The sequence below is a fragment of the Apaloderma vittatum genome, unplaced genomic scaffold, assembly GCF_000703405.1.
Source record: "Apaloderma vittatum isolate BGI_N311 unplaced genomic scaffold, ASM70340v1 scaffold5105, whole genome shotgun sequence".
NCBI lineage: Eukaryota > Metazoa > Chordata > Aves > Trogoniformes > Trogonidae > Apaloderma > Apaloderma vittatum.
Window position 1 is genome coordinate 97,561 of NW_009717555.1, and position 11,408 is coordinate 108,968.

The 11,408-nt window shown below is 37.7% G+C and overlaps 1 protein-coding gene across 1 annotated transcript in view; it reads left to right on the plus strand.

The window, feature by feature from the left end:
* Positions 1-11,110, plus strand: part of AGMO (alkylglycerol monooxygenase) — a gene marked incomplete at both ends in the record, with an annotated part of 107,069 nt that extends 95,959 nt beyond the window's left edge. The window contains 4 exons of the mRNA XM_009869935.1: positions 1,097-1,231; positions 1,702-1,818; positions 9,609-9,691; positions 11,005-11,110. Of these exons, the coding sequence (XP_009868237.1) occupies positions 1,097-1,231; positions 1,702-1,818; positions 9,609-9,691; positions 11,005-11,110 (441 nt within the window). The remainder of the gene's footprint in view (positions 1-1,096; positions 1,232-1,701; positions 1,819-9,608; positions 9,692-11,004) is intronic.
* Between the last annotated feature and the right edge of the window lie 298 nt (positions 11,111-11,408).

Below are 11,408 nucleotides of genomic sequence, written 5' to 3' on the forward strand. Positions count from 1 at the left end.
TCAAAAGAAACTCCCTTGAGGCACAGTTGAGGCCATCCTTGAGTTGCTGCACAGTCAGCTAGATTATCTGTAACTTCTTCAGTGTTTCATTACAAAACAATTATTTCTACTCACAACACTGAGAATATGCAGAGCTTGTAGTCATCATGAAAATGAAATACAGTAAAATTACGAACTGTTTACAGTGGTAATGAAAGAGGTTTTGAACTGAATGACATTGATTTTGCCATATGCAGAGCAATATGCAATGAAGCACAGAAAAAAATATGTATTTTGTCTGTTTTTTCTTCTCTAAGTATTGCTATTTCAAATATAATCTCATGGTGTAATAACTTTACTTTTTATCTTTTCTGCATATTTATTGTTCAAGGTAGTCCAGAATGATTTGTGTTGACAGCATTATATAGCAGCCATCATGGTCTCAACAAAACCTCCAGAATAGGTTGAATATAGGTGATTTTTCAATTAAAAAAGGAAAAGAAAGAAAAAAGTACTCAGTGTGGTGATTCTTAGATTTATTGTTCCAGGCTTCAGTTAAGCTGGATAAAAATTCTTTGTAAAAACCTCAGAGACTGAGGAGTATTGAAGTCCCCTTTGCTTTTGATGACCGTTCACCCTAGGAGGCATCTCCAAGAATGAGAAATTCTACCCACAGGGGCTGAGCTGGGCTGGGAGCTGGAGGGATGGCCACAGCCCGTGCGGTTATATCCATTCTAGTCAGACACTAAGTAATTTGGTTACCGAGAGTATGTCATGTCAAGGCCCCGGTAACCAAATTCTAGTTCAAAACCACCATAAATATAACTATACAATATACCTTTAAACACTCTGGATTGATTATAGGAGAGACCAGTTTTCCTTTGGGCAGAAGTCATTGCAATCCTCACTATAAACCAAGGGCTTGATATGACTCCTGCCTATGTCGGTCAGTTTTTCCGAACTTTTGACTGTCTTTGTCTTTTCCGAATTTATTCTCTTCACAGACTTTGAAAAATCATTTACTTGAGAACTGAAAAAGAATAAAATACAATGTTTTATTAAATTTCATTTTACTAACAGTGAAAAATTACTTGCTCTTTTTCTTTTTTTTTTTCAGTTGCGTCCCTTGGCTCATATTTGGAACACGTTTTGGGCCACACCTGGATTCTGCAATAAGCTTTCTGTCATATTCAAAGGGCCAGGCTGGGGACCAGGCAAACCTAGACTTGGCCTTCCTGAGGAAATCCCAGTGGTAAATAGAACATGCACAGGCTTTCAGTTTTGTGTAATTTACTTGGACCTCTTAATGCTACTGGATCAATGTTAAAAAGTCTACACATGCTATTTTAAATTAGCAAATTAGCAGTCATAAAGCATAAGGGAAGATGAAATCAGAGGAGAAACTGAAGGAAATGAACGTTTTAGCTGGTTTTTTTCATTTTTATTTGAAGGGAAGAAAAGTATTTTTAAATTTATCTTTTCATTATTCATTTCCTAAAGAGATTTCTCCTTTTCTTTTAGCTGTAAACGTACGCACGCACACACACATACAGTCAACCTCTGTCTCATACTAGCTAGTACATAAATTAGACAGTAGATTATCTTTGTGCAATTATCTCTGTCTCTTAATCTTTTTTATGTTTGTGAATATAAAGAATACTAAGGAATAACAGGCTGGAGCACGTCACTGTTGAAGGTTATTATCTGTTTTCCTTTATACAGATCACTGGAAAAGAAGTTCCCTTCAATCCAAGTGTACCAGCTTATGTTAATTGCTATGCAGTTGTACATTTTGCTGTAATAGTGGACTTTTATACCGAGCTTCTTGGTACCGTGACTGTAAGTAATTGCTATCTTTATGAAAAAAATAAATTTTTTTAAAACTGTTTTTTGTAATATTAAAATACAACGTTTGATATGGTTTATTAAACAATATTTAATAATTCTATTAATTACTTACAGATTGATATGCTTAAATTAAGCAATGAAAAAGTAATAAATGTTCTGTAGAAGGCAGATCTGTTTCAGTTTTTAGGACGTCATGAGAGGAAAAATGTATCTCAGACTTGACACTACATAGGTTTTAAGATGTCAAAGTTAGATGCCAATAATGCCCAAGCTTTAGAAGGAAGATTGCAAAAGTCCTGTGGTGCTTGCAGGTGGGCAGTTTGGTGTCAGCATGAGTTTAGGAGCATAGACTCAGGGCAAATCCTTCTTCCAATACTGAAGGTACAGCAGCATTGGTAGAAATACAGCAAGGAGAGGCAGACATTTGCCACCTCACATTTGAGGATCAGGCTCTCACTGGTAATGCGATGTGGTTCCTCCATGGATGACTGGCAGTCTCTGACGGTGAACTGCGAGGCCATCTCCACCTTCAAGAAGTGAGACATTAACTGCTTCCATGGCTTGACCCCTTCCAACCTATTTTTCATTCCTTCTTCCTTGACAATTCTTTCTACTTTACCAAAGTTAGAATCCTCTAGTCATAAAGTGTAATTGTAACCCATCTAATATCCCCACAACTCAGTCAAATACCTACCAAAACACCAAAGAAGTCTATTGGTATGATAAAATCCCCTTCAGCCACCTTGTTAAACCCTTTCTAAGAGTTTCTTGGTTACAGAGCAATCCTATCGGTGTGTTTGTGCCACCTGCCTTGCCACCGGTCTGCTCTCAGGCTGCCCAGGGGCCCCTGGCTTCTTTGTCCTCTGCTGAAATAAGGTGTCTAGAAATTAAGATAAGAAGAATTTCTTCTCCAGAAGGGTGGTTGGACACTTGGACAAGTTGCCCAGAGAGGGAGTTTTTAAGGCCAGGCTGGATGGGGCTCTGGGCAGCCTGATCTAGCGGGGGATGTCCCTGCCCATGGCAGGGGGGTTGGAACCAGATGAGCTTTAAGGTCCCTTCCAACCCTGACAATTCTATGATTCTAAGTGTCTTTTGCATATGTGCCCATGGTCATCCATTAAGGATTCCAGAGGATTGCAAAAGCCATTTCAAGGCTGTTCGACCAATGGAATGATGCAATTTTTGAGAAGACTTTAAAGAATCAGTATTTTATGTAGCATTTCCACAATAATATAAAAGGTACTTCAGGCATACTCTTCTGATTAATATTAACTTATTCTACACATAGTGTTCACCTCTAAAGGGTCACACTGCATCTGCAGGGGATTCAGAGATTGCTAAGCCATCTGAGGCTTTGTCTGTTCTAAGTAATTTCTGAGGACAAGGAATTAAGCCAAAGGTAGGGAAAAATACCTCCAGTGTATACAAGGTATACAGCATACGTGATTGCCAGTGTTCCCAAATTGAGAAAAGCCTCTGCAAGATTTTCTGGGTAGGCTTCTAGATTCCTACATACCAGAAGCAACTCGTATTTGCATAGGGATCAAACTACGGGGATTTCATTTGGTTGGGGTTTTATTTTGTGTTCTTTGTTTACTTTGTTGCTGTTGCTTTTAGCAGCAAAGCGCAAGGAGTCTGCTCATGATTTTTTTCGTATTTTATTAATTTCTCTTTTTGCCTTTTTTTCTGGTCCTGAGAGGAAAAGTGGATGGTCCAAATTGTTTTCTCTGCTGATAACCACAGCTGTTTAAGAATAAGCAATAAGGGAAGACGAAAAATGCACCCAAGGCCCAGATAATAATTAAATTCTCGTATGGAGGAAACATCTTGAAGCTCCACCATTTTTGAACTTATTGTAGAAAAAACAACTAGAAAATTATCTGCACAAAACTGCAGGGTAATAAGGTAGTAAGGATAAGAAGGAGAGCACAGGGGACTAGAGGCACCTCATCTCAGGACATAAACCTTCAGTGTGGGTGTAGAAACTGCTGGTCCCAAGGCAGAGTTCCAGCATCACTCTGCAGTACAGTGGGGAAGCTGTCAGGAGAAGGAAGCTTGTGTATGAATAACTTTACTTGGCAAAAATCTTTCTTCAATATCAGTTTTCCACTACACTGAGTTATGAAATGTCTATGGATACAACTGGAACTTTCTGTCTGGCTATGAATTATGTCATAACTGTGGCATAGCTCCATAAATGGAGAAAGCTAACTGTTTTCCTCATTTTTAGGTATAAGTTCCATTTCATAATAGCCGTAAGACACAGCACATAGCTATTACATTTCTCAAGTGATTACAGTTGCTCAGTGTTTGGTCTCACGCCCTGTAGAAGTGTTAAATTTCTCTATTCGTAAAGAGCAACCATATACCTTCAGGCTGAATGACCTACATTTAACTTGTGAAGAGAGCAAAACAAGAAGGAACAAATATGTGTTTTCCACAGGAGAGAGCGTACAGTGTTTATTTTCTATATAGTGATCTGCACTATATCCAGAGAATAAAAATGACTTTTGAGCTCTGCACAACTAGTTCTGATCCAAAGCTCATGAAGAAATGGGATTTGGATCAGTCCCAGAGAGAGTGCTAGGAGTGTAAACTGCAGTACATTCAAAGCACAAGCCTCATAGCTCCAGAGCTGCGTGTATCACATAAATCAAAATGAAGTGTACCTTAAACACATTTTGCAGTGTCTTTTTTTAATTGTTGATAGATACTGTAACATTTACTGTGCTTATAATGCCATGAATGTGTGAGTATTTTCAGTGAGATGAAAAGTAGTAAGGGATAAGATAGATCTCTTGAAAGCTGAGAGCACAAATAATATAACCATTCAGTACTCTGTGTGGTATATTGCTCAGAATTTATAATTTTTTTTAGGAATTCTAAATTGAAATTAACTCATACAGACAAGGACAACGAGGAATACAAATTACAGAGCATTTTATTAGCATTCTTCATTTGAATGTCAAAAGTGTCTGATATATGACAGTGGGGCGTCTGTTAGCTTATGAAACGTGCTCACATCATTCCTAGCAGTTCTTTTGGAACACTGAACACATCTGGATGAGAAAATGCATCCGTCTTATTCCTCAAAAGGAATAAAACAATCTAAGTTCTTTGAAAGATAAAGTCAATTTAGAATATTTCAATGTTACTCTAAAGATTTTGAATAACATATCTCATTCATTTAAATGAAATACTTTTTCATTATTAAACAACCATAAAATAATAACCAGACTGTGGCATTCTCTTGATTTCAAAGCCATGTAAACTTCTTCCTAAAATCTATGACCCCCCCCCCTTTTTTTTTTTAAAGCTCCAAGATATTTTTAAAGCTTTCAATGAGATCAAAATCCAACAGAAATATTTTCTTCTGTTTGATTGCAGCCAATAACCACATTGCAAAGTTGTGGCTGACTTGTAATTGGGGAACCTGCTGTGGTCCCATAGCCTTCTCTGTTTATACAAATACTCCAGTATATAAATACTCATTTATTTTATATCTACATCCATGCATATTATGTTTAAGTGAAACGAGGATGCTAGCGCTAACGAAGGTGTAAAAGGCACATTCTTTTCACACTGCGACTTGCAGTGTGTAGATTTAATATATGATGTTTACTTTAGTGATATAACCCACTGACTATTTTGTTGATTTTGGTAGAGTAATGCCTAGAAAATGGATGCCTCAGCTCCAGCATCCACTTCACGGGGTGATACATGTTCGAAAATAAATAAAAGAAATAAGGCAGCATGTAACGATACCACTGGAGCTGTAAAAAGAAAGTTATGGAAACAAATTATAATGCTAAAATTTGTGCTGCATCACTGATTTTTTTTTAAAGCTGTTATTCCTAAATGGCAGCGTGATGTATTTCACCACAAATTTCTTGGTAGTCCTTGACTAGGAGCACAGGTAAGGGAATTCTGTATGTGACTGTGGTACATGTGTCTACGGTGAGGGGTAACTTACCCGTTCTGCTGTGGTGGTTCTCCGTAAGGCTTTATGCCTCACCATCACTCCAGAAAGCTGAAGACTTGGGAAGTGGAATGCTGCAATACTGTACTCGGGCGTTACAGTGCCATATGTTTGTGTGACTCTAATGATAGTGCCCATTTGCCATTAACTGTGATCTGCAGGTTGTACAGTAGCACCTGCAGTCCTTCACGTTCTGGGCCACAGATGGTATTAGACCTTAAGAAGTTTTAGAAACAGTTAGCGTTCAAAAAGTTGTGGTAGGAGAAAAACAGAATCTGTAAAATATGATCACATCTGGCTCAAGTAGTTATTATGCTAAAGAACCTCATATAGCATTTTGACCATTTAAAGACAAAGGCTTGTTTATATTTGGGTTTGGTTTTCCTAAATTATAAGGTCACTTCAGTTCTTCTAAATTACTAATATACATTAGAGGTTGTGGAAACCCCCTCCCTGGAACTGTTAAAGGCTGTGCTGGATGGAGCTTCAAGCAACCTGCTCATGGCAGGGGCGTTGGAACTAGAAGATCTTTAAGGTCCCTTCCAACTCAGACCATTGTATGGGTCTGTAATTCTATGATTGAAGTGCGTTTCTATTCTCATTTTGTTTTTTTTTTTCTGGAGATTCATGTTTAAAGATGAACTACAATTTATTAATTTCCTTTCAAGTTCTTAATGTATGCTTTCTTTTTCTGTGGTTAGATAAATGTGGAGAGCCAAATGATAACTCCAGTCTCCAGTTTTGCTTGTCTTAGAGAAGAAGTGTAAGAGAAGTTTGCAGAGTCACACTCCAAATTCTTGTATTCATTCCTTTCTTTGTGGAGAGAAAGCTGCACTCTCAATTACAATATTACAGTGTCTCTAATATCAAGCTTATAATTATTTTACGTTTCCTGAAAATGTTAACTCTAAAAGAGTAATTTTTATATTTTTCCTACTCTTCTAGTAAAATATATCTTCAATCAAAGAAAAAAAAGATAAATGCTATGAGAGAAAACACTACTAAAACAGGGCTCAAAAGTGTCTCCTTTGGCGAATTGTTTCCGTCATCTACTCAAATCCAACTCTTAGCGTGCGGACCAAATTTAGCCTCTGGACTTGCAGTCTATTAAATGGCAACAAATTGAATCCTGCAGAAAGTGCTCGCTCTCCACTGATTACAGAGAGAGCTTAGGTTATTAACAGGTTTTTAGGGAGCACGGTAAAGTATCTAAAGGAAGGTAGAATGAATCAGCAGCTCAACTTTCTGGAACTGTAATCACAAGGGAACCTAGGAGTTTGTACTGATTGTCTAATGCTAGCCAGCTTGGAAACACTGAGAAGGCAGAAAAGTGAGGAATCATGCAGCTATTTTGAACTGGAAATCGGAGACACCCATATTCCTTCATAGCAGGTACTGCTGGATCTTTCCTGGAGATAAATATTAACATTTGTTGTCTCAAAGTCATTGCAGATTCATTCTTTTTTCCATGAAGTGTGATTTTAGCCCTATATTGTGATGTAGCAATTATAGGACATACTTGAAATTTGGATTTGATGTTTAGTTCTCTTTCCTGCCTAGAGGAAGTACAGAACCTTACATTCCTTTTGCCTACCACTGTGGGTACCACTTTTTCCCTATTACTTCTGTAGAAGGTTATGCATTGTTCTGGAAACTCAAAGCAAAATCAATCCCACCTGTCCAGAAGGACTAAGATTGAGGACAATCTCTAAGGAAAAAAGATCTTACAGTCCTAGTTCCCTGCAAACTCTATTTGACAAATAACAATCATTGAAAAACATATCAAAGCATTTCTAAGAAATTTATGGGTGAGTTGCCTTATGCTTGTGCCAAACCGTTGGGGTTTTTTTGCTCACTTCTTGGATTTTTGTATGACCCAGTTTCCAGAGGAAGCTGAAGTGGGAGTTAAAGTTGCTGTGGCTAGATGAGCAGTTTAAGAACTACTCATTTTACTAACATTAAGTAGAGTCTGTACCTGATTTTTATAAAAAAACAGACCAAAAATTTTGTCACTTCAAATTGCTTTATGTCAGAAAGTCTTTTAAACTTAGGACAGCTGTGGGATTTTCAGATTTTCAAAAAGGGCAGCCTCAATTCAGTCTTTTTTGGGCAAATTTTGAAACTTATGCCTGGAATTTGCAAATGTATTACAAGTGATACAAAACTTGATAAAGGATTATAAGCCCATGGGAGCATTTTTTGCTTTCTTGACTTAAGCAAGAGTCTCAACACATGACTGCGTCCAGGGTTCAATATCTACCTCAGTATCCTCTCTCCTGTGATGGACTCATGCTCAGGGTAAGAGCATAAGAAAACTGTGAAGAATACCCTTTGTCAAGGGCTGTATGTAAGTAGATGATGGTGGTTATCATCAGTCTGAGGTGTTGTGCGTTTACTGTAAGGAGGGATGGAACAGACTGGATACTTAGCAATGCAGGAGTGAGTTAGATCTATCCTGGTGTAAATCTGCACAACAGTGGCTTGGCAGGTACAACTTTTGAGCAGTGTGTTCTGGCTTGTAAACTGGCGAGGCTGCCATTTAGCTCACTCATTGCTGGGATTGTTTTTTCTTCGTTTCATAGCTGTTTGTTAAGGCTATCTAAGTAGGTGCTTGTGATTCTACAGTAAAACAACAGAAACCTACCCAGCCAGGGTGTGTGGTTTGATGTGTTTTGCAAATATGGGCACTGTAAGTTCACACAGCTGTAAAACTTGAGAATATCCTCCGGTGGCCTCCCACGCTCACAGATACTTACCTTAGATCTCTTCGAGGGGTAGGGGCCACCACCGAAGGAACGTGGGCATGCCACTGAGTGGGATTTATTGAAATCAGGGCACACATTCGTAGATTTTTATTTTTCCAGTGCTTGCAATCTTGAAGTGCAAGATGCTGTTCATAAACCTTGTTGCTATTGAAACCAGAAAGGATTCCTATAACTCAGCCAGATCCACTACTTTTGTTTTGGATTTTTTTGTTGGTTTTAAATGAAAAAACAAAGACTTTTCAAAACTAATATTTGAAAGAAAGTCAGGGAGGGAACAAGAAAACTGATTAAATATTTGATTTTTAAAGACAGCTGTGCAGGATACAAGAAAATATTCTATAAATGAAAAAAATGCAAACTTTACAATGAAAATAATTTCTGTTTTCCTGAGTTTTGTTTCTATCATTCCAACGTAAAATTTAAGGACATAAATCCTCATGCTGCTATTCATCCAAGTACTCACACACATGTTAATATTTAGAAGAGTTTTAAGTGTCGTTGAAGTTAATAGTATGAGTTGAAGAATCTGGAACCAAGTGTCAAGTTGTCATGAAGGGACAACGTTAATTTTATTTCATCTTAAATATGGTCATGTTGTTATGTAATGTGAGTTCTTATTATTACCAGTGTAGTAGTTTTGGCATCCATTGGGATTTGTAAATGGCTGTTGTAAAGACCTGGTAATATAAGATGAAGAAAACCAACAGAGCTGCTGGAATTTTTGTCTAAAAAAAATTTTATTTCCTCTTTGGTAAAGGCATAATGGAATCTAGTAACTCTGGGAAAACACATAGTGCAGAAGGGAATAACTTAAAAATTGTTTTGAAAATAATTATTTAGGAAACAACAGTGAAGATGGTTACTCCAGATAACTGAGCTATCTGCAGCAGGTATTTTTGTTGTAAAATCTAAAGTAACAAAGTATTTTAAAAGCAGACACCAGCTTCACTGACTGAGGAATTTGAAGCTACTGTTTTAAAATTCATTTTTTCTTCATTAAATTACTCTAAATGAATTCTTTGGCTACTTTCTAACAGACATTATCACAGGGAACTATTCTTCTGAGAATTGGCTTTATCATTCTGTCCCTGACTGCTTTTGGACTACTTATGGAGAACAGGTAAGATACAAAAGATGCTTTTCTTCTTTTCTTCTTTTCTTCTCTCATTACACATCATTAATCGTTATATGGAAATCTCAAGTGTGTCAGAAATTATATTGATAAAGAAATATAGATGCACTCAGATGCATACATTGCTGTCTGTTGACTGGCAAATAACACGACTCTCCAGCACTTAAACCCAGGAGTGTTCCCATAGCAGTTAGCGACTATATCTATATCATCCCTTGCACAGAAATGATGGGATGGGCTATTCATGTCACCCTCTGTGCTTGGATTGGTTGGGTCCACATCTCGGGGTCTGGGACACTGGCAGGCTGTTCAGGTCCGGCTGTGTCAGCCTGGTGCACCATGCTGTGGGTGTCACATACAGTGATGGTATGTGGAAGGCACACAGTGTAGCTCAGAGTAGACTCAAAATCATGTGAAGGATGGTGTAGACTTAAGACTAAATCTAGTTGGTATAGATTCAAATCAAATTGGATCTTGCATACGCCACCCAGTGGGACATACACTAAGGAAGCAGTCCAGGGCCGGTTAGCTCAGTCAGTTGAGCGTGGCGCTAACAACGCTAAGGTCACGGGTTTGATTCCTGTTCGGTCCCCATGTGTTGCCTGATCTAGTCAACAGGTGGTGTCCCTGGTGGCAGGGAGGCTGGATTAAAATGATCTCTAAGGTCCCTTCCAGCTCAGGCCATTCTATGATTCTGTGATTCTATGATAAGGGCACTGTGACGCTACAGAAGAGAAAATAGCAGTTTCTTACAGAGAAGCTATTTGCCTTGTCAGAGAAGAAATGTTGAATAGAAGCTTCCTTTGAGATTAAGGTGCCAGTTCCGGTACACACTTCACTGTATTTTCAGGAAGGAATACCTTTCACTGGTATGGACTGAACAGTTTATTTCAGAGTAGGTAAAAATCTGGCAATATGCCAGAGATGTGGATAACTCAGGTTGTTCATAATGTAAACTAGTAAAAATATTGCAGAAATTGACCAGTGAAAAGGTTCTGAACTACTTATGTGGCAGTTTTCAGAATTTTGCTGTTGCCATTTTTGACACCAAAAGACAGCAGCTATATGCACAGCCACATTTGTGTGAGCTCATGTGTAGTTTGTATGTGTAGTCTCACCCCCTGCAAATTCAGTGCTGTAAGTCCATATAAGGGGTATACTATAAAAACATAAATATAAGGTTAAGAAAGATGACTTGGTATAAGTGCAGGACATCACAGACTAATTCTGCATTCTCTTTTTCATTGAATTAACAAAGAAGAAAAGATTGGACATTAATCCGAGATTCTTTGTGTTTCTAGACCCAAAGCAGGAACTTTGGAATTTCTCCGCTGCTTAGTCTTTGTAGTTGTCTACAAACTTGGCTACATAAGGAGTCAGTTTTCTTCCTTGGGATATGCATATGAGGTGAGATATTTATTTTGAATGTCTTTGCTGAGGACTCCAGATTTTTCATCTTTTTAGAAAAAACAGAAACACTAAACATTTCTATTTTACTTCCTTATTTTTTATCATACTATTTGAGTAAAATATTTTTTTCTTATCTCTTCATTTCTTACTTTTAACTTCTAAGAACTCACTTTTAACTTCTAAGAACATTGAAGTTTGTTACAGAGATGCCGACTTCCATTGCAAAAAATGTGTGGAAAGTGTATATTTACCATTTCTTGAAAAATTAATATGTTAGTGAATAACAGAAATGTGT